This window comes from Hyperoodon ampullatus (assembly GCF_949752795.1).
Source record: "Hyperoodon ampullatus genome assembly, chromosome: 14".
NCBI classification, from domain to species: domain Eukaryota; kingdom Metazoa; phylum Chordata; class Mammalia; order Artiodactyla; family Ziphiidae; genus Hyperoodon; species Hyperoodon ampullatus.
The window spans coordinates 83040485-83067221 of NC_136927.1; the positions used below are offsets into that span (position 1 = coordinate 83040485).

The 26737-nt window shown below is 53.3% G+C and overlaps 1 protein-coding gene across 1 annotated transcript in view; it reads right to left on the reverse strand.

Moving 5' to 3' along the window:
• The window catches only part of BMP7 (bone morphogenetic protein 7), a gene marked incomplete at its 5' end in the record, with an annotated part of 88259 nt that overhangs the window by 37796 nt on the left and 23726 nt on the right, over window positions 1-26737 (reverse strand). Inside the window, one exon of the mRNA XM_079719174.1 lies at window positions 17704-17896. Within this exon, the coding sequence (XP_079575300.1) occupies window positions 17704-17896 (193 nt within the window). The remainder of the gene's footprint in view (window positions 1-17703; window positions 17897-26737) is intronic.

The following is a 26737-nucleotide window of genomic DNA, read 5'->3' on the forward strand; positions in this document are numbered from 1 at the left end:
AGAGATTTCATAATGCACATTCGCTCTTTAAAGGTTCTGAGAAATCCTGCTGCAAAGAAGTGTCTCCTCCAACCGTGGAGTGTGATTGCAGAGGCTCTCAAACTTGTGTGTGAAAGCAGATCACGGGGGCAGGAGGGGAAAGGGATGAAGTCTGGACGTAAAAATGGGATGCAGCTACCAGCAGGAGGAAACAGTCAGGAGGTCTAAGTGGAGCCCAGGATCCTCTTTGTGATGAAGTCGCCAGGGTGGTCCTTGGGTCACACTCTGGGGGGGTCAGGGATGTATGCATTACGACACAAGGCTTTGGGTCCTAGGAAAGCTGAAATCAAATCCCTGTGGAGTGACCCAGGGTAAGCCAACCTCTGTCCTTCAGGCTCTTTTGTTCGTAATGTGGGGATAACAATGAGGACTGTTCTAAGGATGCATCAACTGGGATGGTACAGTCGAGATGCCAGCACAGAGCTGAAGACTCAAGGCTGAAGGCTCCGGGGTGCAGCAGATTCACTCACAACCACATCATTCTCACTCTCGTTCGAGATGCAATGATCATAGAACAGGTCTGGCGTGGAGACGGCCCACCGAACCCTACGATACCTGAGAGGCAGGCCGGTGCTGTTGTCCCCTTGCACAGGTGGGAGACTGAGGCTCAGGGAAGCTGACAAATGCTCCCGAGGTGGAGGGAGAGCGGCCACCTGGAGGAACCTCAGAGCCTTCCTTCCACCCTCCTCCTCCCCGACTCCCTCTGTCCCCAGCAGCCGGCTAGGCTGTCAGAACCCCGATTCTGAACAGCTAACTGCCCTGCCCTAAACCCTTTATTAGGTCTTAGGATAAAAAAGCCAAAATTCACTAATGTGTTCCATGATAAGGGAGATGACATAACTGCCGGTCCAAACTGGGAAACTCTGGGGAGAGGAAGGAGGCACTATTAATTCCAGGTGGGCACATGGGGGCATTTAGTCACCCTCCCTACAGGCTCTGGGTGGTCTGGCCCCCCTCCCTCCCTGACACCTCCTCTCACTCCACTGTCCTTCCACCTGCCCCCCAGGGCCAGCCACTCCAGCCTCCTTTCATGCTGCCATCTATACCAGACTCTGGCCCACTCCAGGCCTTGGTACATGCTGTTCCCACTGCCTGGAAGACTGTTCCCTATCCTTTCGCCTCTGCCGTACCTGGGCATCCTGCAGCTCCTCAGGGAAGCTTCCACTGGCACCCTGATGGGTACGGCCTCGTTATACATCCTCGCAGTCTCTCCTTTCCAGCTCTCAAGCTAGAGTTTAAATGTGTTCATATGGCTCTTTGGCTTTTCCTCTTTCCCCAACACATTTTAAGCTCCTTATCAGCCAGAACCAGTCCTACTTTGCTCACCTCCGTCAGAGCCCCAGCACCTAGCAAACAACGTAGCACATAGTAGGTCTCAAATAGAAGACCTCTGAATGAATGTGCTGGTATCTTTGGAGTTTCTATCAGCCAAGGAGGTTTTCTGATATCACCCTCTGTAGTTTGTGTTATTAAAAAGGAAGAATGAATGTTTTTTCTAATGACTCAGGTGCTTCCAGAGATGGATTTGCCTCCAGTGCCCTGGGCCTCGGCCCACCATCCACCCTGTACCCACCGGGAGCCCCCTCCCAGGTCACGGGCACTAGGCTGCCTGGTCACACACACTGGTCCGTCCCCAGGCACCTCCACGCTCCCCACCTTCCACAGGTCCTGGCTAGGTAATCACAGGGTGGCCAAACCTCCCCCAGCCAACCCCCAGCTGGAGGCTGCCCAGCTGCCTGGGCTTCACCTCCTCCGTTTCTGTGCCCTTCAGCACTCTGTCAAGGTCAGCTCCTTGGTCTGCACCTGTCAGGAGAAACCAAGAGGACACAGACAGGCAGGGGGCTGCGGCTGGGAAGAAAGTCCATCTCAAGTTTACTTTGGGACCCAACTGTTGCTTCTCCTTACTGAAGAGCCCAAGGTTTGGGCTGCAGAATTTCCAGAACCCTGGAGACCTGGCATTCTGCTCACCCTGGGTGGGATCCATACAGAAACCAAACGATGAAAAGTGGGCCGCGCTGGAGATTTCAGTGCTCGGAGGTGAAACATAAAGGCCCCCGGGGTCGCCCCAGAACAACCAGGCCTTGTGGGGAGCACCACGGAGCTCTGAGGTGGGAAATCCCACGTGGCTGGGCAGCTGCCTGCATCTGGCATCGTGCAGGTGGGCGGCCGAGACGCCGAGGATGGGAGACTCATTCTTCGAGACTTTCCCCGGTTGCCCCATTTCCTCCAGCCTCCAGCTCCGGACCGAAATAGCACAAGGTAAATGCAGCCTCTTTCACGCACACTCAAGGAATAAACACACCAACACAAACCCAGTTTTTGTGCTGTGTCATCTTTCCTACTTTTTTTTTTTAAACAACCACAGGCTGTTTTAAGATTCCAAACCCAGACAAAGAAAAGTTAAGTGAACCAGGCAGACAAGGGAGAAAGGAAATGAACTCAGCAGTGGAGTCTGCAGACAGAAGCAAGTGTCGTGAGCACCACAGTCAAGGTTTTTGAAAACAAAGGCCAGATCCTCGATGCAGAGGCGGGAGGGGGTGTCTGAGACCGTGGAGTGGCGGCGGGAAGAGGCAAGGCTGAGGACACACCTGCTGTGCCAGGTGCCACAGCTGCCTTACGCTGGACCCTCGACGGCCTACCAGGTGCACACTCTCTCGTCCTCTGTCATATTCTGGGGCCCCCCAGGAGCAGATCCTGAGTCAAGGACTTGAATGCAAGTGGTTCGTCTGAAAAGTGACCCCAGGAACCACCTGCAGTGGGGCGGGAAGTGAGGCAGGGATGGAAAGGGGCCAAAACACGGAGCTGTGGGCATCTGGGGCTCACACCCGCTGGGCCCCCGGGGTGTTGCGTGAACACAGCTCAGCGTGGTGCTTCCTGGGTGCGAGGAGGCTGGGCTATATATCCACCTGCGATGGAAGGTGAGGGGCTTTGACCCTGCAGTGAGCTGCACACACTCCTGGGGCAGAGAAAGTCCTGGGCAGGAGAGGCCGGTGCTGAGCGGAAGCATCTCACGTGCGGCGCCAGTCAGCCATTGCAGTGAGGAGGGACGGAAGCCCTGTCCCAGGTCACAGCTGGCGAGGCCAACACGGCAGGAGTCGCCCACCCTTGGAGGCCAGACATGGGCTGCAGGAGAAATTGCAGGGACCCCACCCCCCACAATGGCCGGTAGGGGTGGGACCTGGGAGAGAAGACCCAGCACTGAAGGGGAAGCAGGTGGGCGGTCCCTCTTCCAGCCCAGGAATCAAGACCATGGACCTCACAGATTCTTCTCCTAGGAATTCAGGGTCACGGGGATGCACCCCGATCCGCTGCACGTGTAATGCCTGACAATGCAGGGCTCTGATGGAAAGCGCTGTCCAAGGAGAACCCCATTTCCTTCCCTCTGACAATGACAGACTCCCTTGCAGGCTGCTCGTTCTAACGCTCAGTCCTGCTCGAAAACCTGGCTCACAGACCAGCACTCCTACACTTCCGCAGCCTACAGGCCCAACCCTGGAGCCAAAGGTTGAACCCAAATCCCTAACCTCACATCAAGGGGAAATAAGAAGTCTGCTTTTGGACCCAAGTGTCATCTTTATTATTATTATTATTATTTTATTTTTATTTTTTTTGCGGTATGCAGGCCTCTCACTGTTGTGGCCTCTCCCGTTGCGGAGCACAGGCTCCAGACGCGCAGGCTCAGTAGTTGTGGCTCACGGGCCCAGCCGCTCCGCGGCATGTGGGATCTTCCCGGACCGGGGCACGAACCCGTGTCCCCTGCATCAGCAGGCGGACTCTCAACCACTGAGCCACCAGGGAAGCCCGCAAGTGTCATCTTTAAAGAGCCCCTAACTAGGTTCTGAGGAAGAGCCAAACAAATTTAAAATTCACCCCCTAAAAAGGTCTCATAATCTAGTTTCCGTTAAGAAGGAAAACCACAGGCTTTGTGCCAGGCACCAGAAGGGGGTGGTGTGCAATGGTCGAGAGCCCCAGAGGCCACAGGGCACACCAGGCTGAGGACCCAGCAATCCTGACCACCTGCGTCCAGGTTCAGAGGATGCGGGATATGAGTTGGAGTTTGAAAGAGGTAAGATTGAGACAGACGAAGCAACAGTGGGAGAGGATTATGTACAAACGCTCTGTCAAAAGCTGGTTGAGGGGCTTCCCTGGTGGTGCAGTGGTTAAGAATCCACCTGCCAATGCAGAGCACACAGGTTCGAGCCCTGGTCGGGGAAGATCCCACATGCTGCGGAGCAACTAAGCCCGTGCACCACAACAACTGAAGCCCAAGAGCCACAATTACAGAAGCCCGCGCACCTAGAGCCCATGCTCTGCAGCAAGAGAAGCCACCGCAATGAGAAGCCCGCGCACTGCAACGAAGAATAGCCCCCGCTTGCCGCAACTAGAGAAAACCTGCGCGCAGCAACGAAGACCCAATGCAGACAAAAACAAATAAATACATTTATTTATTAAAAAAAAAAAAGCTGGTTGACTGTCAAGGTCATCAGAAACAAGCAGAGCCTAAGAAACCCACAGGCAAGATGTGCCCAAGGAGACGTGATGACTAAATGTCATGTGATGTCCTGGATGGGGTCCTGGAGCAGAAGAAAGACACTGGGTAAAAACCAAGAAAATCTGGGTCAATTATTGACTTCACTTCATAATAATAATGCACCAACATGGGTTCCTTAACTATAGCAAATGCACCAAACTAATGTAAGAGGTTAAAAGGGGAGCCCGGGTACAGCGCGTATGGGAGCTCTGTGTGCCATCTAGTCAATGTTTCTGTGAATCTAAACCCATTCTGAAAAGTAAGATCTAGTAATAAAAAGTAAATTATATTTTTCTAAACTCTGGTTTCCAGGGGTGTGGAGGGATTAAACTAGAGTGAGAGGACTGAAGAGACAGGGAAGGGAGACCAGCTGGGGGAAAGCAGAGGCCAGAAAACAAGGTATCTCTGGAGAAAAGGGGTGTGTGCGAGAGCCAAGCTGGCTGGACCACAGGTCGTGTGTGTGTGTGTGTTGTGTGCCTGTGTGTCTGTGTATGTATACGTCTGTATGTGTATCTGTGTGTGTTGCGTGCCTGTGTGTCTCTGTGTGTTGTATGCCTGTGTGTCTCTGTGTATGTATACATCTGTATGTGTATCTGTGTGTGTTGTGTGCCTGTGTGTCTGTGTGTGAATACGTCTTTATGTGTATCTGTGTGTTGCGTGCCTGTGTGTCTCTCTGTGTGTGTATATGTCTGTATATGTATTTGTGTGTGTTGCATGCCTGTGTATCTCTGTGTGCCTGTGTGTCTCTGTGTGTGTATATGTTTGTATGTGTATCTGTGTGTGTTGCGTGCCTGTATCTCTGTGTATACGTCTGCATGTGTATCTGTGTGTTGCGTGCCTGTGTGTCTCTGTGTGTGTATACGTCTGTATGTGTATCTGTGTGTCTCTGTGTGTGTGTGTATACAGGCGGCAGCTGGAGGTGAGGCTGGAGCTGGACTGTGGAAGGTGTGCATCCCTGGACTAAAGCACTGGACTTTCAAGGCACAGATGAGAAGCATTCATATGTGTATAGACAGCAACAGATATTTATACCCAGGTCACTTGCAGGGCCAGCCTCATGGGCATGTGACCTGGGCAATCACCCAGGGGCCCACACATACGAGGTCTCCGTGCTTGGTTTAATGCCCTGCAGTCACTGCCTTGAAATCCTTAATGTATTTTTTTTCTTTGGCCGCACTGCATGGCATGTGGGATCCTACCCTGACCAGGGATCGAACCCGGCGCCCCCTGCAGTGGGAGCGCAGAGTCTTAACCACTGGACCACCAGGGAAGTCCCCTTTAATGCATTTTTAACAAGTAGTCCCACGTTTCCATTTTGCACTGGGTCTCACAAAGTATGTGACCAGTCCTGGGAGCTTCTTTTTAACAATTAATAATAATAATTACATACTGTATGATTCTAACTGTATGACATTCTGCAAAAAGTAAGTTTATGGAGACGGTAAGAAGATCAGTGGTTGCCAGGGGTTGGGGGGAGGGGAAGGAGGAACAGGCAGAGCACGGGGGGGTTTTACAGCAGTGAAAATGCTCTACATAAAGATACTGTGATGACGGACACATGCCATACACGTTTGTCCAAAGCCATAAAATGTACAGCAAGAGTCAATCCTGATGTAACCTAGGGACCCTGGGTGATAATGATGTGTCGATGGAGGTTCCTCAGTTGTGACAAACGTACCATCTCGTGTGGGATGTGGACGATGGGGCGGCTGTGCTCGTGTGGGGATGGGGGCTACAGGGGAAGTCTCTGTACCTTCCCTTCAATTTTGCTGTGGACCTGAAACTGCTCTAAAAAAAATCTTTTTAAAAAAGAAGAATAATAACAAAGACTTCTGGTCCCTACACCAGATTGGCTGGGGTTAAACACACGAATCTGTATTTTTCTCTTTAAACGTGGTCCCAGGGGGTCCTGACAACAGCTCAGCTTGGGCCCTCCCATCCCAGACCATGGGGCCGATGGACGCGTGTGAGCAGGTACGTGGCTGGAGCTTAGTGGGCTTTAGGGGGAGGATAGCAGTGAGCAAGGTGAATGGGAGGCAGGAAGGAGACAGGGTGGGGAGGGGCTCCCCTACTCAAGACTGGGTCAGGGCCAGCAGCACCCCCTCCGGCTTATCCACAAGCGCAGCATCTCAGATGCTTCTGCCTGGGCTCCCCGGCTCCCGGGGGCTTTCCCTCCCAGGCACCAGCACCTCTTCACCTGTGAACATCCAGGGTGGAAGTGCCCCTCCCCCTACCCAGGGGTCCCGCAGGAGACATGTGACAACGTCTGGAGACATTTTGGGTTGTCGCACCCTGGCAGTGCCATCTCACGAGCGGAGGCCAGGGAGGACGCTGAACACCCTATAGTGCACAGGGCAGCCCCAAATGTCCGTGATGCCAGGTTGAGAAACCTGCCTCAAACAGCACTGGCGGATGAGGAGATAGAAGCACTTCAGCTCCTTGACCCGTGAGTGGGGGGAGGGGTACGACTCACCTCCAGAAGTCTCTACAGGACGAGGGAGCCAAAGTCACCTTCCGTGGGGCTCTGCCTGGCACCACCCCTTTGCCTCGCTGCCTGTCTTTCCAGGCCCACTTCCCCATGCACCTGCTTTTTCTGGAAATGTTTTCTAATCGTGCACTTTCACACAGTCTTCATCTCAGGGTCTGACTTCAGGGAAGCCTGACCTGAGACCGGTGGCCAGCAGGCTTCACTCGATGGCAGCTTCACTCAACTAGCAGCAGCTGCCTCAGCTAGCGGAGCTGTACTGAGGATTCAGGCCAGGGCCCGGGTAGGCAGGAAGGAGCTCTGTGATCCATTAGCGATGCCTGCCCTGGGTCCCTGAGGGGGTGTGGTGGCATGCTCGCTGGACTGCAGGCCAGGCGTCAGCTTTCCTTCCTCCATTTTTGGAGTGGCAAAAGGCAAAGCCTTGGACATTGTGGAGAAAAGAAGAAAATGGTGCTGCTGGGGGCTGGCAATAGGAAGACAAAGGAAGGACCAGGGTCTGGAAGAACCTTGAGCATTTACCCAGATGCTGATCTCCAGCCTGAACTTGAAATAACCAAGGGCTTCCTTAACCATGGTTGACTCCTTTAAAACGTCCCTTTCCCGGTGAGCCTGCATTTCCCATCCTTACTGAGTTCACATCTGAGCAGGCACTTTTCTTCCCAGCTACAGATGACCCACTGCTCATGACCAAACTGAAAAATATTAATTCTCTCTGTCTCCTGCCAAAAAGGCTAAAGCAATTACGGGCCCTGATATGAAACACAGATGTTAATACATTTGGAAAAATAGACTCCTATGGACGAGCAGAGGTCCAAGTATGAAGTGCTTTTGGAATTAAAGCGCCAGGATCAAGTTATACAGCCAGCCCCCAATACTGAAGCTCATTCTTCCAAAATTCATTCCAGTGTAGGGAATCCGGGGCCATGGCACACACACTGACATGTCCCCTACTTGCAGACGAGAACCAATCCACCCTTGGGTACCCACTGGCACACAAGCTCAAAATAATATAATTATAATCATCACAGGGAAACTTCCCTGGGATTGAAAAGTATTATAATTACGGGCAATTTTCACTTTTTGGAAATTGGGCTCAGACGCTGAGGAAAGGTTGCGAACGAGGCGTTCTCGGGTTTCAGCTGTGGAGGAGAGAACACATTGGAAGGCTTGCTGGGCCCAAGGTGGGAGGTGTGGGAAGTGTGAGAGGAGGGCCGGCGCTCCCCCGGCCAGCAGGGACCTGTTTCACACAGCCTCGTACCAGCCCCAGTGCTTGGTGCTGAAACTCCTCTGTGCAAGACGCAGCCACAGTCTGTCAAGTCAGGAAGCCCACGGCTAGAAGGGCAGATCCTTCATGTACACGTGTTTTGCTGAGCACCTACTATATGCCAGGTTCGGGGTAGTAAGGATGCAACAGTGAGCAAAACACACCGGACGCCTGCCCTCATGGAGAGTTCGTCTCTGGCCCTGCTGCTGGGCCACCAGCACGGTCACCACGGCTCTCACTCAGACCTTTGCGGAAAAGCCCGATGAGGCTCATGGGGGGACCACGACCCACCCAAGCTCACGCAGCTTCCAAGTGGTGGAGTGGGAGGCAAATCCAATTGCCTCCAAAGCCCCTGGTCTTTACCAGCTGTCCACACAGCATCACTGGGGCAAGTGGGGCAGGTCTTCCATCTTCTCGGCCTCAGTTTCCTTGTGCAGAAAAATACGTTTCTCTCCTATTACCCGATTCCTAGGATTGCCATGAAGGGAAAAGGAAATGTGTATCCACCAGCCAAGGAGGAAAACCAGATGTGACTGGGGACAGATGCAAACTTCCTTTCCTTAACCCTAACCTGCTACTGTGCCTCAGTTTCCTTGTCTGTAAAATGGGGTGGGTGATGGTACCTCCCTCAGGGAGTTGTGATGGGAAGGACAGAGTGCTGCATACTGAGTGCTCTGAACAATCAGCTTTGTCATCGTCACCGTCAGCAAAGGCAGCCAACTCTTCTCTCAGTGCAGAGAACTGTTATCCACATGGGAGCGTGTATATTACATCGTGAATACGAAGGCATCTGCCAAGTGGACAAGATGTAAAGAAGCGGCCCTTTCTACAAGGCGGGTCTGTAAGGGGACTGACTCATGGGACATTTGGTCTCCTTGACCTTCACGGTCATTAAGCATTAAATCCATATGGAATGATGGGAACAAGGCAGACACAGAAGAAGGTCCTCATAAAGGCTCCCCAGCGTCATCATCTGTAATCTCCTCTCCAAAAGAGGCATCTAGGCTGCCATCCGCTCACCTTGGGGAATCCCACACTGGCGCTCACCAGCATCATCCACATCTCACGCACTCCCAGGAGGGGACGCAGGGCAGGAGTCTCCACCCGCGCTGAACGGATGACACAACTCCTGCAAGGTCCCGCAGATCCTCAAAGGAGCAGGAAAGGACAGGGATTAAGTCCACTCTGGGGACTTTAAAAAAACCCAGTGTCGGGCTTCCCTGGTGGCGCAGTGGTTGAGAGTCCGCCTGCCGATGCAGGGGACACGGATTCGTGCCCTGGTCCAGGAGGGTCCCACATGCTGTAGAGCGGCTGGGCCCGTGAGCCATGGCCGCTGAGCCTGTGCGTCCGGAGCCTGTGCTCCGCAACGGGAGAGGCCACAACAGTGAGAGGCCCGCGTACCGCAAAAAAAAAAAAAAAAAATAATAATAATAATAATAAACTAAAAAAAAACCCATTGTCAAGGCGATACCGGGACCCGTTACATCAGAATTCTGGGGGTGGGGCCCCAGCACCCGAAATTTTACTTAGTGCCTGGTTTTGAATTGCAGGGAGGGTGGGACCCTGGAGGGTCATTTGACCTCTCTGTGCCCCAATGACCACATCCACAGAACGGGAGAATATAGACGTCTCAAGGTCGTCGTGAGGACTTAGCGTGCGTGCAACCTGCAAGCACTTGATGCACAGAGTCTGTCACCACCGGCTCCCTGACCACCGCTCATATCTTCCCTGCGAAGCCAGTTTGGGGATAAATTACGGAAGGAAACAAAAGGCACCAAGATTTTAAAAAGCAACAAGGCCCACAATGGCCTTAGCACGCAGGACAGGAAACCAACAGACATGTGGACATTTGGTCCCGGGCTGCCGAGCAGGGCAACCCAACTGTGATTTGACTGGCATGACACGGGCTGGACACAGCAGATTGCCATCTGCTCAGTGGGGGGCCCGCTGGATGCAGGCTTTTTCCAGAGTGAGCCTGTTGGACACCTGAGTGGATCCCAAGGGGCCCTGGGTCCTGCTGAAGCCGCTCTGTGCTGGGATTTGGAGGGGGCCTGGGGGAAGGCAGCCAGAAGTGCCTGGGTGCCCTGGACCAAGCTGCCCTCCCTGGACCTTCCAGGACATTCCGGCCGTGCCTGGGCAGCCAGTGCTCCCTCCTTGCCCTCTGTGGAGCGGAACCAGAAACTCCCGAGAAAGCAGCTCAAAACCAGAGCTCACGCCCTGGGGCGGAGGTGTAGTGATGCAAGGTGAAAGCCAGGAGACTTGGAACCGGGCACGTAGGCCTTCCGTGGCAGCAGGAAGGCTCCAGGAGATTCCGGAAGCCTTCAGAACCAGAGCCCGCAGGACCTCCACCCTCAGCCTTCCCCTTCCCTGTGCCACTGAGACTGTAAATCAGGGCCTGGACCACACCTGGGGCTCAGTCCAATGGGAGAAAAACAGTGTTCTTGGAGAGACCAAGGCAGGAGGAGCTTGGGGGCCTGGGCTAGAAGAAACCTCTCCCCTTCTCTCTCCTGGGCGTGTAAGACGGCCCACAGGGGAGGGAGAAGAGAGAGCTCAGCCACCTGTTCTCAGACCTGGCTACACAGAGAATCACCCGGGAGTTCAGAAAATACTGAGGCCCAGCCACACCCCAGACCCTGATGTAGCCAGAGTCAGAAAAGCACCCCCAGGTGATTCTAATGCACAGCCAAGGGTGAGGACCACAGCTGGGGACTCACAGTCGCCCTGTTTGAGCCTGTTTTCTCCAGGGAAGGAAATCCGTACAAGCAAGAAGCACCAGGGTGCTGCCGTGGCCAGGAACACGAGCCCTGGACTCTAAGAGACCTGAGGCTAATTTCCGCCTCTGCCCCATTTGAGCTGTGAGATCTCAGGTAAGTTAATTCCCCTCTGAGCCTGTCTCTACACCTGTAAAATGGGGATATCAAGCCTTCACAGGGGACATGGGTTCGAGCCCTGGTCCGGGAAGATCCCACATGCCGCGGAGCAACTAAGCCCGTGTGCCACAACTACTGAGCCTGCGCGCCTAGAACCCGTGCTCTGCAACTAGAGAAGCCGCTGCAGTGAAAAGCCCGTGCACCGCAACAAGGAGCGGCCCCCACTCGCCACAGCTAGAGAAAGCCCGCGCGCAGCAACGAAGACCCAACACAGCCAAAAATAACTAAATAAAATAAATTTATTTAAAAAAAAAAAAGCAGTCTCGTTACCAAGTCCTTCACCTTTATCTGATGCGACAAAGACTTGGGCAGGGTCCAATGACCTGCCACCCTGAGGCCACCCTGGGGCATGGGGACCACAATGTCCCCACAATGGGAGGCCCCATCCACCCGGCACCTTCTCACCCGCTTCTGTGCATCGCATCCCCTGGGAGCTTGTCAGAAACACAGAAGCTCAGGCTGCAACCCAGCCACCTGACTTGGAACCTGCGTTTTCATCTGATGCCGGAGGAGCTGTGTCACTGAGCTGAGCTTTTAAAGGGTGAGGATGGCCCTGGGCTTGGGTCAGGGAAGGTCTGGATGAAGCTTCCTTCTTGAGAGAAGGCAGGAGCTGCAGCTGGCGTGCAAGTTCCTGGAGGGTGGGGACACTGGCTGAGGAGACCCGTGGCACCTCCTCTGTGCAGGGAGCTGGGAGCCCTGGGGCGGGGCTGCTGGCGGGGCTGCAGGTTACAAGGTCCCCACGTGGGCAGCACGGGCACAGCGCTGGCCTCCGCCCTCCTCAATGCCCGCGGCTGACTTGGGGTGAAGGGAACTGGCGATCAGCCCCTCAGCCCCCCTCCGGCCCGTCACGGGGACAGTTCCCTCTCCCTCAGAGTGACTCAGGCTACGGCTGATCCAATCTTGGCCCCAGAGACCACTCTGAGGTCACCCTCCTGGCAGCCAAGGTCCCTGAGACAGATCGAGGGACAGTTTTTATCCAGCTGTCAACTTCATCTCGACCTTGGCAGTGACTGACTCCCTGCAAGTGGGTTCTGCTGGCCCGCGGGCCCCAGGGTGTCTCACTGACCAGCTGGACCCCCTACCGGTGGGGCAGCCCTATAGGGAGAAAGCGTGGACCTGCGAGGAGAGGGCCGGGGCGGGGTGAGGCTGGAAAACGCCCAGCCTGAGTTCCACGAATGAAACCCGTTAGCTTGCAGGACGCCCACCTCAAACAGCCTCATCTTGAGCTGAAACCGGAGTTAGAGCCAAGGGGGACAGAAGTGGGACCAGCTCCTGGAAGCCGAGCCTTGACTGGCCAGCCCCTGACCCAGGGTTCCGAAAAGGAGGGCAAGACTCCAATCCCTTCGCCGCCCCCCACCCTCCCCAGCAAGGCCACTGGAGCCAAGGCCACCATCCCCAGACCTGCCTCTCGGCCCCCGCTCACCCCACAGCCGGCCAAGGGCGGCCTCTCCAGCTGCAAGTGGAGCCCAAAGGCCGTGGAAGCCCTCCAGCTCGGCTCGTTATCGGAATTTAATCTGGATTCCAAGAGATCAAGAGGAGTCTGTGGAAAGTGGCTGCCACAGGGGGAGTGATGCTGAGGCCGACCCAAAGCCAGCTAAGCCCCGGCACACCCAGGGCTTTCCTGGAGCTCAGGCAGAGAGGCTCGCCAGATGTCCCAGCTCCGAGCTCTGCGCAGCTGGGCGGTCGGTGTCAGGGAGGCCACGGCTCCCTTAGCAGAGGGAGCAGGGGGCCACACAGCAGGGCGGCGGGGGCGGGATCAGGACTCCTCTCGGGGTCAGATGAGCCAAAGGCCTTCTGCTTGAAGAGGATGCGTGGCCCAGGCTGTGGAAATGCAAACAAGCACTCCACCTCCAAGCAAGCTTAGGCCTCCACCCCCATCAGAAACGGCGAAATTAAGGGATTTATCACAGAGGGCAAAGGCAGTACCACCACGCAGACCTGGAGCCCTTCATTTTCCTAAGCAGGTCTCTGCATTCCCCGTGATGGTGGTGGTGATGGTGAGGATGGTGGTGATGGTGGCAGTGATGGTGATGATTCTAATAGCTGGTAAACCTTTATTGAGAGCTTACTATGTTCTAAGTAAGTATGTTAATTCCCTTTATCCTCACCACAGCCCTGGGAGGTAGATTCAGTTATTATCCCCATTGTATAGAGGAGGAAACTGAGGCTCTGAGGGGTTACTACTTCCCAAGGTCACACTGGTACATAATGTTGGGATGCGAATCTACACTCTTAAAAGCTGGGTTATCCCACCTGGGGAATAACATAATAGGATCATTTTGCTTTTGGATTCAAAAACAGAACCTACCCAGAAAAAAAAATCAGTAATTTTTTGGAAAAAATGTCAACCTTTTAACTCTTGGAGAATGAGGGCCTTGCTTCCTCCTTTCACGTATAGATAGGGGACTTCCCTGGTGGCGCAGTGGTTAAGAATCCGCCTGCCAAGGCAGGGGACACGGGTTGGGCCCTGGTCCGGGAAGATCCCACATGCTGTGGAGCAACGAAGCCCGTGCACCACAACTACCGAGCCTGTGTTCTAGAACCCACGAGACACAACTACTGAAGCCCGTGCGCCTAGAGCCTGTGCTCCGGAAGAGAAGCCGCCGCAATGAGAAGTCCGTGCACCGCAACAAAGAGTAGCCCCCGCTCGCCGCAACTAGAGAAAGCCCTTGCACAGCAACGAACACCCGGCGCAGCCAAAAATAATTAATTAATTAATTAATTAATTTTAAAAAAAAAGTATAGATAGGAAGTTTAGAAATCTAAAGCAAGCAGCCCCTTCCTGCCCTCCCGCTGCCTCTTGGTCCACTCTCTGCTCTGCTTTATACTTTGCACCTGCCATGTCCTCCTGCGTCTCCTCCTCTCTTTGAATGTGACCTCCTCGAGGGCTCAGACTGGGGTCTGGTCACGTCCACCATCGCCCAGCACAGCAGGTACTCAAACATTTGCTGGGGGAGACTCGGTCTCCCAGCAAAGCCCAAAGCCCCCCTGAGGCAGGAATTCCCAACGCTGGCCTGAGCGTCCCCAGAGATGGCCTGTGGCCAAGCTGCTCTTCGGGGCAACCTGCCACGCCGGCCACAGAGCCACTGACAGCTGTCCTGTCCCGCCTGTCCCTCTTCCAACCGCAGTGACTCAGGCCTTCTCCCCTCCCAGGACCTCTGGATCCACCCCATGGAGCTAAGGCAGGGCCGAGGAGGCAGCCACTTCAAACTGTTATGGGACCAGTGCCCACGAAGTCAGAAGGTTGACACAGGCAGGAGGTTGAGGGGCTGCCGGCAGGCGCTAGGGAAGCCAAAGGCTTGTGTTTCTTCTAAGTGAGGACGCAGTGGCTCACATCTGCACCAGCATCATCATCTCCCTTCTGTCCTTCTAACAAACATGCTTGTCTCCACCTTAGGACGGTGGCCCTTGCGGCTCCCCTGTGATACTCTCCCCGCACCTCATTTCCGTTCCTTCTAATCCTTCCAATATCCACAGCTCAACAGGCCGTCAAGGACCACCAGTCACCTTATCTGGCCAGTGGGCCTATTTATTTGCTTATTTGTTGACTGCCCGTCTTCACCCCCTATTATGGATGGAATTGTATCTCCTAGAAAGATGCGCTCAAGTCCTACCCCTGGTGTCTCTGAATGTGACCTAATTTGGAAATAGGGTCTTTATGAATATAATTAGTTAAGTAATAAAAAGTCATGCTGGAGCAGGGTGGCCCCTAAGCCAAGATGACTGGTCTCCTTATCAGAGGAGGAGAGAGGCACACAGAGAGGATGCCAGAGCCGTGTGACAACGGAGGTGGAGATGGGAGTGGCGCAGCTGAGCGCCAGGAACGCAATCGACGGCCAGCACCAGAAGCTGGAAGAGGCAGGAAGGATCCTCCCCTGCAAATTTCAGAAGGAGCACAGCCCCGCTGACACCCTGATTTCAGACTTCCGGCCCCCAGCACTGTCAGAGAGCACATTTCTATTGTTTCAAGCCACCCAGTGTGTGGTGCTTCGTGAGGGCAGGAAACCGGTACACCCCTCACACAGAGTTGAGATGAGGTCCCTGCCCCCGTGAGCCGGGCTGGTTTATCCCAGCGGTTTAGCAGCAGTGGTTGCATAAGCAAATGGCTGGGATCCCACGGGTCTCTCCAAATGCAGCGGCCTCTGCGCAGCCCACCAGCCCCGCGAGGGAGGCACGTGCATGCCACGCCCGTCTCGCCCGTTGCTGGGTCTCCACTGCTCCTCCCAGCGCGTGGAGTGGAGCGGGCGCGCACAGCAGGCGTGGGGCCGAGGGGTGGGGTGCCCCTCGCGTCAAGGGCGGGGCCTGAGGATGCTCCAGACACAAAGCAAGCTCCCACGCACGTGAGGGAGGGGCCCACATCAGCAGCATCCCAGCTGACCCCAGAGACCACCGGCCAGGGAGGGCGAATGCCTTCCTGCGTGGAGAACTTGGGGGAAGAGCTGCACAGGTGACACCAGCCAACCCTTCCTGTCCTGCTCAGCCAAAGCCCATCGGGGCAGCTACATTCCTGAGGTTAAACCTCTGGATGGAGGTTTCTGAGGCGGGTTTGGGGAGCCTGCCAGGAGGCCCTGGGGTGTGAGCAGGGCTTGGCTTTTGCACAAGTGGACCGATCGAGTGCTACTGACAAATAGCCTCTGGGTACCTGCCTCGCCCCCAGTTAGTCAGCCTTCACGAGAAAAAAGTCAAACATGTGCTCTTGTTCAAGAGTCTCGCGGGATCTGTCAGAGTACAGAGCAAACGTATGTTACCCTGGTGGACTGAACTCAATGCTTCTTATTGAAATTGGGTCTGGGGACCAGGGTCCAGCCCACCAGGGTGAAGTGGGGCACCTGAGTGCCTTTAGTAAGATTCGGAGGTGATTGCCAAGGCTGTCTGCTGCCCGCCCCCACTTCCGAGCCACACCCACATTCCAGAAAGGTGCCATCCCCTCAGGGAGGGTCTGCCATCCTCTCTAGCAGGGGCGCAGTACAGGGCAATGCATTCCAGCGGGGGCTCTAAAATGCAAATTTAATCCACACTGAGATGCCATGTGTCACCCATCAGACAGACTAAGATCAAAACAGTCCAATAAGAGCCCGTGCTGGGGAGCACATGGGGCCACAGGCCCCCTCTCTGTGGCTAGCAGAAGTATAAATTGACATAACCTCCGAAGGGAGCAGTTCAGCAAAATCTATCAGAGTCACCAGTGTATGTGCCCCCGGACCCCACAATTCTATTTCTAGAACTATATCCGACTGATAGACAAGCACATGTGTTATACGCCCCACCCACACCGTCTATAATTCGGAAAAATTAAGAATCCACCTTGTGCACGCAGGAAACTGGCTAAGTACCTTAGAGCACAACCCACACGATTGGAGACGTGTGGTGGTGAAAAGAACAAGGACGCCCCCGGGGAAGGGACATGGAAGGATGGTCAAGGTTTACTGTCAAGATGGTCAAGGTTTAGTGATAGAAGTACGTGCAGGAGAGACTCTATGACGAGATACCATTTGTGAAAAGATTTAAACGCACACATATATTTGCTGATTTGAGACAAGGCAAGAAACTGGGGGCAGAGGCAGTTAACGAAGGCAAAACACTGGGAACAGTCAAGAAAAGCTTGGTTTTCTTAGTATTTAAGATGACCTTCCAAATGACAGTGCTTGCCAAGCCAGGTGCTGAGAGTCGCTATGTCCCCAAATGTGCTACGAGGTCCCCTTTCCCGCTGAAGACTTTAGGACAGCCCAGCCGAAGGGGGCGTCCACGCCACCTTTCTTCCGTTATGAGGACTGGCAGGCGGTGCCGGTGGCAGTAAAAGTCCGACAGCCCGCAATGTCCAAAAACCCAGCCACCAGGCAGCACCGCCTCGGGACTGCAGGATGTCCCTGTTAGAAGTTCCAGCCCATTCTCTTAGCCTTCTCACCTCTCAGAGGACTTTGAAACGAAATGGAAGGGTCTCAAGAAATTAAAGTCCTTCAACACAAGCTTTTGGTTCCTGACCTCAAGATTCCTGGAAGGCTGAGAGTTCTCTGCCTGTTTATTTTTGATTTGGGGATTTTTATCCCTTAGCATTTTATTACAAATGGCCACTTTCACTGGTGGCCTGACATCACATGCTGGGTTTTAGTGATGGATGGGAGAGAGGCAGACCGTCAGAAACGCTTCTTACTCTTCCTCGTTCCCCCTAAACACAGGCTGACCCAGACTACCCATAACTACCCGCGGGGGCCACCCAATCCCAGGCTCACCTGGCTGTCCCCTATTCCTAACTCGATCTGCTGACGGTGAGAGTTTTAAGAGGTGGAGACATACACCATACACCATCTCTAAAAAACGATACTCCATCCAGGGCACGTGGCTGGTGCTCCACGGGGGGAGCGGTCATGACCAGTCTGGTCGCATTCTCTAGCCACCAGCTCCTCTGTAGCTGAAGAAGCTCAGGACCTCTCCCAGGCACCAGTACAGCACCCACCTGCCCAAGTGTTCCTGCAGCACCTGGTAAACGCTGATCCGGAACGTCTCGTTACTGAAGTGTTCCCGGATGTGGTCCTTGTAGATCCGGAATTCGGCTGCAGTCACCGCTTCCCCTTCTGGGATCTTGGAAAGATCAAACCGGAACTCCCGGTGGTGGTAGCGTGGGTGGAAGAACTCTTTGTCGTGTTCCACTGGAAAGGGGAGAAAACACACATCGGCACCAAAAGCTCATTAGTAGTGACTGGGGTTCACTCTCCCAGCTCAGAGCCCAAGCATCGTGCCTAAGCTCGATGGAGACTTGCCCAGAGCCGGTGACCCCTGGTGATGACTGCCCGTTCCAGGCTGCTCTGCAGCAGACTACAGGTCACAGGCTCAGACCCCGTGGTCACCTTGGACAATAAGAACAATAAACTCTGCATCAATTTGCTGGGGAGAGTGGGGTACCGACCAAGTCATCCCAGAGGCCCTGGACAGGCTTGGGTTCCGGGGACTCAGGCCTGGGCTCAAATCCAGACTCAGCCACTCCCTAGCTGGGTGGGCTTGGACAAGTGCCAGGTAAGCTATCCGGACCTCAGTTTCCTTATCTGAAAAATGGGAATAATAATCCTCCTTCATGGGTTGTTGTGAGAGTTAAGTGATCTAAGTCATATATATAGCTTAACCACTGGAAGGGATGGATAGCTGTGAGCTACAGTGTAGACAGCAACCTTACTATGCCTGTCATGGGTTACCTTAGGCCAGTGGTGCTCAGCCCTGGCTGCATGTGAGAATCACCATGGGAACTTTGAGAAAACATTGATGCCCTAGCCCAGTGGGGGCTGGTAAATGTTTAATAACTGGCTCTCTAGGACCCGATCTGTGGTGTTTGCCAATTTTCATCTTGGAAGATTTCAAGCTACCAAAGTGAAGTCACTGAAGACAGTGGTGGGCAGACTGGCACAAAGTGGGCTCCAGCACCTTGCCCCTCTTGGAACCAAATGAATCATTATCTTTGGGGAGGGGGCCCAGAAACCTGTACTTTTTAAAGCACCCCAGATGTCTCTAATAGCAGCCAGGGTTTACAAGCACAGCCTTAGACAAAAAGCAGAAAAAGAGGTGAATGGCAGCGTCTTGGCAGGGAGAGTGGGGGGTTTGGAAAAGGACTTCAGGACAAAACAAGGCAAAGGGACCAAGCCCTTCTCCCTTATACTGGCAGTGATACTAGACTAAGCCATTGTGTCCACTTCATAGACGGCGAACACCAAGATGGATATAAGTCCAAGAACAATGCTTCTGGGAGTGGACCCCTGGTTCCCAAGGATCATGCATCCTTTGGACTAACATGGAGCAGCAACGAAGGTGAGCATCATCAGTGTTGCAAAGATGCAGGATGGCCAAGCCCAGGTGGGCCTGTAGCATCTGCAGATACACTTCATCTCCTGGGAGATACAGCCCAATATCCACTTCCTGCCTCGGGGGTGGGGAACCAGAGAGACAGGGAGAGAGAGTGCAACCAGCTTGGCCAGAAGGGAGGAGAAACATGACCAGCGAGCTTCAGCTTTCTGAGCTTGAAAGCCCTCAGGCTGGGTGGGTTAGGGCTGCCACAGGTACAAGCAGGACGTGAATGCGTGAATGCCTTTGAGGAAGGAGGTTGACAGCACTGGCAGCCCAAAGGCCCTTTAAAAACCAAAAATCTGTTTTAAACCTTAATGATATGACTGGCCCAGGGCATTTCCACTTTGATTTATGGAGAAGATGAGGAGGCTGGGTCTACTGTGGCAGCCTCTACGAAGTGCCACCCACTGGGGATCAAGTGAGCCTCGGGAGGGGACCCCAGGGTAAGGGGGCCTCTGTCACTAGGGAAATGCCCCGGGACAGTCTTGGTCACCCTTCTAGCTCATTCAGCCCTCATGTCACCCTAGGAGGTGAGCCCAATGCCACGTTGGTAGGGGTAGGGGTGCACCTGAGACCCAAGAGGCTTGGTGTGGCCTCCCAGGGTCAGGGAGCTGGGGCTCAAACCGAGGTCCCACCCAACCCGAGGCCTTAACCACACATCTCAGTGGCAGTGCTGACAGCTCAGCAAGGGGAGTTCCTTTGCGTGTCTGTCAGAACGTTTTGACTGCATTACCACATACGTGTTGTACGTGCACAACCATAGGGGTGCAGTTCAGTGAACTGTCACAGTGAACCCACCGTGGGACCTTCTCCCAGATCAAGACACAGAACATCACCAGTGCCCCCTTCCGCTCCCCCCAGCTTCTCAAACCAGAGGTTAGTTTTGCTTGTTTCTGAACATTATAAACAGGGCATAACACAGTATCTATGCTTCTGCGCCAGGCTTCTTTCCCTCAACGGCGTCTGTGCGATTCATCCATGTTGCTGTGGACATTCATTCCTCCTCGCTGCTGTATAATATTCCACAGTTCGATGACAGCCCTGTTCTCGGATCCATCCCACAGGACACGGGCGTTTGGGTAGTTTCCAGTTTGGGGCTCTGAGAGCAGTGCTGCTGTGCACATCCGGGCACCTGTGTTTCCGGGGGGCGGGCACACCCAGAAGTGGAGCTGTGCGTGTGTGTTAGCGCGCCCGAGCACTTTTATGTACAGGGGGCGGGGGTGATGGAAGAAGACAAGTCTGTCCTGCCAAGGACATGGGCACAGTCTGGGGATGACTCCTGTTCTCCTCGGGTACTTTTCTGCAGGGGACTCTGGGTGGGGGGCTGAGGGGAGGCGACAACTCCTGGAGAGAATCCCTGCGCCCCAGCGAGCAGCCGGAGGGTGCACCCCTGACCCCCCACCCCTGAGCAAGCTCGCAGTGCACTCAGCTGCTTCGCCCCCGGCCCCAGCACCCCACCCAAGCCAAGGTCACCAGAGACCACCCACAACCAAATGGAAAGGACACCCTATGGTCACCATTTTGCTGGACCTCCAGGGAGCAGCAGCCAACATGTGGCTCTTCCAGCCTCGGCAAACCTTGCCTTTCTGCAGTGCCCTTCACTGCGAACACTTAGCTGTCTCCCGCCCACCCCACCCCACCCTTCTGGCCACTCCTTGAAACATCCCCTTAGATATTTCCATTTACAGGAGTTGACATGCAGCTAAGGAACATCAGGAGTGGCCCCCCACGCTGACAGACTACACAGACACAGTCTCCATTTCCAACCGTCTTCCCTTCTCCCTCAGCGGAGCCAAACCCCCCAAAGCCAGAAAGAACCCCTGAGGTGTGCGATGCTTCAATATTCAGCGAGCAAGCCTGCTTCGTGCCATTGTGCACAGGAGCCTTGGGCACAGTGCCTGGGACTCAGCGAGACCCCGACAGACCCCAGTCCCCCTGCTCCCAGCGCGGGGACAGACCACGTCTCACCACAGCTCCTACTGGCAAACACAGCCATCAACCCAAGCAGAGAATGGGACAGTGGACCCCCGATTTACAAATGAAGATGGCTGAAGAACCCAGAAGTGCAAAAAGGCACGTGCTCCGTGACGGTTCTCGCATTGAGCACTCTTGGCCATCACGTGATGGATCCAGGCGAGGCAGGATTGAGCCCCATTTGACAGATGAGGAAACTGAAGCTCAGGGAGGAAAGGTAACTTGCCCAAGGCCACAAGTTAGGTGAGTGCCTGAGCTCCGAAACCCCACTCTTGACCTTTACACTCCCTGGAGCCGGGTGGGCTGAGTTCAGACCTCAGCTGTGTGCCGCTTGTGGTCTTGGCCCAGTTACTTAACCTCTGTGCGTGTCCCCTTCCTCTAGGGATATAACACTGGTCCTTTCTCATAGGGAAGATCACAGGAGGCGGCACTTACAACAGTGCCTGGCAAATGGGAAGTAATTTGTATTGGTCATTTTTATAGGGCCTCTCAAACAATGAGCTGTAAGAGTGAGAGTCAGTACAGAAAAAATAATATGTGCATGTGGGTATTTACATAGTTCAGCTATGATAACTTTATTTGAAAAAAATTACAATAGATCAAAGAGAAAAGAAATGTTTGGATAGCATGACATTAACACAGGTACAATCACTAAAGTCACAGGCAATGAAGAAAGAAAACACTGATATATAATCACAAATATAGTTTGTTGCAGCAGGTGTATATGTAACTTTTTTTAACTGTGTAAGATAAAACGTACCTTAACTGCTAAGACAGTTAAGATATCAGGGTTATAAGGTTTCTTTTTTAAAAAAGGATAAATGGATAAAGTGTCCAACTAAATTTCTTGCAAACATTTACAGGCTCTTTGGCATGGCTTCCTAAGTGAATTTCTTTCATTAATCATTTTAAGACAATGAGAGGCATGAACCATGTCATTATTCTGTTCTTCCTGAAACCTACATAATCTTGTGATTTGTCAAAGAAAAAACAGTCATTTTTTAAAAAGAAGAGCAGCGACTCATTCAAAGTTCAAAGCAAATCCCAAATCTCCTCTTCCCAAGGTTTCCATTTTATATGGAAACCGCTCCACCGTGTGGAATCTACACCATTTCAGTCTCAAGATGGCATAACAGTCACCACTAAAGCAGATGGAAACATGCATGTATTTTAGGGAGAAAACTGTCTCCACACTTTGTTGTTGTTACATTACTGTAGTTGATAACCCCAGACTCGAGTTTTAAAATAAATGTCTAGAGTGATATCTCCCTGAGCCCATTAAGGAAAGCAACCTAAGGAAACCCAGAACCTAGGAAACCAGGTTTTTCTCCCACTGCCCTTTATATTCTAGAACACCACTGACTGAGAGAATTCACAGGAATGAACAAAGGACTTTCATCTTCAAAAGATTAAAAAAGTCCAAACCCCTGAGACCAAAAGCTAAGTCCAGGGCTTCCCTGGTGGCGCAGTGGTTGAGAGTCCGCCTGCCGATGCAGGGGACACGGGTTCGTGCCCCGGTCCGGGAAGATCCCACATGCTGCAGAGCGGCTGGGCCCGTGAGCCATGCCCGCTGAGCCTGCGCGTCCGGAGCCTGTTCTCCGCAACGGGAGAGGCCACAACAGTGAGAGGCCCGTGTACCGCAAAAAAAAAAAAAGAAAAAAAAAAGCTAAGTCCAAAGAAAATAGATTCCAGAAAAACCATCCTGACAGCAACCAGCTTCACGACTGTCCCCAAAGCCAATTCTGGTGTCCTTCTTTTACAAAAGCCTGAAATAATAACCCCAAAGCTGGCCCTGGGAGGGCAAATTTTGGGCTGGAGGGTGCCAATAAAGAGTAGAGGCAGGTGGAACAGGAGGCCACTGACCTGGGTATCCCCTCTCATGACCCTCTGACATGTCAGGCAAGACCTCTGCCCCACATACAGGTCAAGCCTGATCCCCAAGCATCACCCAAGAGCGTTTGCCTCCTCTCAGCACCTAGGGTTTCTCCTCCCATTTACAGTTACACAATATGTACAAGTGTGTCCGTCACTAAGTTAGGGTCCTCTGCACAAGTGGATTATGATAACCAAAGGCAGCTTGCCATGCGGACTCGCAGAGGGCAGCAGGCATTTAAAGGGTACCTAAGTGGGGCTTCCCTGGTGGCGCAGTGGTTAAGAATCCGCCTGCCAGTGCAGGGGACCCGGGTTTGAGCCCTGGTCTGGGAAGACCCCACATGCTGTGGACCAACTAAGCCCATGAGCCACAACAACTGAGCCCATGTGCTGCAACTACTGAAGCCCGCGCACCTAGAGCCTGTGCTCTGCAGCAATGAGAAGCCTGCACACCGCAACGAAGAGTAGCCCCTGCTCTCCACAACTAGAGAAAGCCCGGAGCGGCAACGAAGACCCAACGCAGCCAAAAATAAATAAAATTAGGGCTTCCCTGGTGGCGCAGTGGTTGAGAGTCCGCCTGCCGATGCAGGGGACGCGGGTTCGTGCCCCGGTCCGGGAGGATCCCACATGCTGCGGAGCGGCTGGGCCTGTGAGCCATGGCTGCTGAGCCTGCGCGTCCAGAGCCTGTGCTCCGTAACGGGAGAGGCCACAACAGTGAGAGGCCCGCGTAACGCAAAAAAAAATAAATAAATAAATAAATAAATAAATAAATAAAATTAAAAATAAAATAAATAAAGGGTACCTAGGTGGAGGTTTCCAGAGCCATGCTTTATAGAACTGTATTTAACACCCTAAAAATTAGGGGTATGCCCCCCCGATATACACATACTGATGGGCATACATGATAATACACAAAGAAAAATGAATACAATAAATTCTTATACACATGAGAAAAGAGCTATAGAAGATGCAGTATTTCTCCTGCTCCCTAAGGATTCATTCCGTGCTGAGGCACAGCTCACTGTGACGTCACCAGTAGGTGCCACGTTCACGCCATCTCTTCCTCTTGGAGAGCTTCATCGTGGCTCTTGCAATCAAGCCAAATGGTCCCAAGGGAGCTGCCATCTTGCCCCATGACCTACTTCTCCGGAGTTGAGGGACGGGAGGGAACAAGCCCCAAGCTGGGCCAAACACAAGATTGCTTTTATTTTTACTGGCACCTGGTGGGAAAGAGCCCCGTTTGTTTTCTCTGCCTTAAACCCTAAGGATGTAATGTGGCACCCTGGGCAGCCACACACCACCGCCGCGCAGAGAAAGCTGGCCGGTGAGAAAGAAGACTCCAGGCAAGCAGGACAGAGCTCAGAATTAAGGGGGAATAAGCCTTCCAGGCTCGACCCCCTGGCCTGGTGTTCCCATCCTTCCTGAAGTCTGAGGTTTCAGCTCTTCTAATTTGTGAGTCACGTGGAGACCCTTCAGACAAGTCCCATGTAAGCTAATTAGAGTCAGGTTGCTGTCCTTTGCAACCAAGGCAGTTCTGAGCAAAACAATCGAGCCCAATTATATACACACCCAGAAATGGATGGGCAGGAGACACACCCAGGTAATAGTGGGGATGCCCAGGTGGCCATGTGCCATGAAAGCTGCTTTCTTCAGACGTGGATAATTTCCAAGTATAAGATGACCCCCTGACCGAGCTCTGGGAACAGGGGCAATGACGTCTCGATCATGAGCCTCCAGCGCCCCGCCCAGCCTGATGCTTAGTAGGGCTCCATTCGTCTATTGGATTCAATATATTACTTCGCGTAATCCTCTACCAGTCTTTAAGTCAACTATTTTATTGATAACATACATGCAGTAAAGCACACAGATCCTACGTGTTCAGGAAGTCTGGTGAAATTTCTCAATGCAAACGCACCCAGAGCAGGACACGGCACATTCGTTACTAGCACCAAAGACACCCCCCCCGGGCCCCTCCCCAACACCAGCCCCGTGCTCAACCCCAAAGGTGACCGCCATCCGAACACCCAACACCACAGACTCACTGTGCCTGCCTGGGGCTTCCCCTACTGCCTGTGCTTCCTTCACTTCACTGTGTCCGCGCGCACCCTCTGTGGCTATGCGGAGCGGTCATTCACTCACTTCCACTGCCGTATTGGACCCCATTGTATGAATAGGCCACTGCTGATTTTTCTATGGGCATTTGGGGAGTTTCCAGTTTGGGACTCTTACGAAGCGGGCTACAATGAACATCCTTCCTTTTGGTGACCACAATTCTATTGGGGAAACACCTTGAAGCAGGACTGGGGATGGACAGAAGTCAAAGACTGGTCAAGGGCAAAAGCAGTTTGAAGAAGGGAAATCGAGAAGGGCTCCCCAGTGCTGGCTAGGAATGCCTCGTGGGCAATAATGATGCTAGTGGTGGATATAAGCACAGGAGGAAGAACTCCACAGGTGAAGGAGGAGGCAAGAAAACACGTGTGGATGCAGAAAGCTGAACCTGAGGTGACCTGTGGGAAATCCAAGTGGGAAATTTGACTGGACAATTGAATGTCCAGTTGGGGGCTGGTGAATTGCACATATGCATCTAGTCTTGTGGGAAAAATGCACATCCAATGAGAAAGATGAGCACCGCCTCGGACCACTGCTGGGGGGCTGTGGTGGGAGATGGAAAACACGACCACCGCAAGACCTCGGTCCAGGGGAAGGAACAGGACCAGAGACAGGCAAGATAAGATGACCAGATGGTAGCCAGAGTCAGATAACAGGGATGGGGAGACCGCACATGGGATTTGATCGTCGGCTGCTTAGAGACCCCAGGAAGGGGTGATGGTGGAGACAGCCGTGCAGAAAAGGCCAAGAGAGCAAGACCATGGCCAGTTGCAGAGGACAGACGTTTGCATCGTGGAGGGGGGACTGTCAGCCCGCACAAAGCTGCCTTCATTCCCTTCTTGAGCCGGTCTCCCGGCCAGGGCTAGGAAGACCTGACAAATAGTAGCAAGTTAATGGCCCAGCTAGCTGTTCCTTCCAAAATTTCATGGTTTTTAGAAAAAGCTTAGTTAACTTTCCAGACTCTGCGGTCCTCTCACTGTCCCCAAAAGATGCCGCCAAACTATGAGAGAGGACTAACTATTTTATAAGCAAAGTGACACTTTCCAAGTAAAAACTGCAAGTCCAGCATTAGAAGTCTGCTCTTGACTCAGCGTCCAGTTTCCCTGAGCTCAGACTGGACCACGAGCTCCAGTTATGGGCTGGGGGCAGACCCCTGAACGCCTTTCACGAGGCTCTGAGAACCGACCAAAGTCCAAACTATAACCAGAAACGAGAGCTGAGTTTTCAAAGACCCTTGACCTCTTAGGATCCTGTGGCCCAGCATTCCCCCACCCTGATTTCACTCTGAAACTTTCACCCCAGGCTCCTTCCTGTCCTACGGGGATACAATTCATCCAGAAGGTTCTGGCACACGCCAGAATTCACTGGAGCTGATGTTACCAAGGCTGCTGTCACTCGGCGATTTACGGCTCTGCTCCTTCAGGGACGTGAAATTTGATGATGGCTCTTCATTCATTCCAAGATTTACACGGCAAGATTAAGGAGCTTGAAAAAGCCGCCAGAGGCATGCCATAAATTGGGCGTCCTAGAGAACTGAAGAGACATACCGATGACCCTAACAGGATAATGTTCTCTTAATAACATGAGCGTTGATACACTGTGCTGCTCTTACAGAAGAAAGGAGACGGTCCTAAACAGAGAGAAGAGGAAAACTGCATCAAAGTCTAACATGATAAACACTGCCAAGAACATATTTCGGTGTC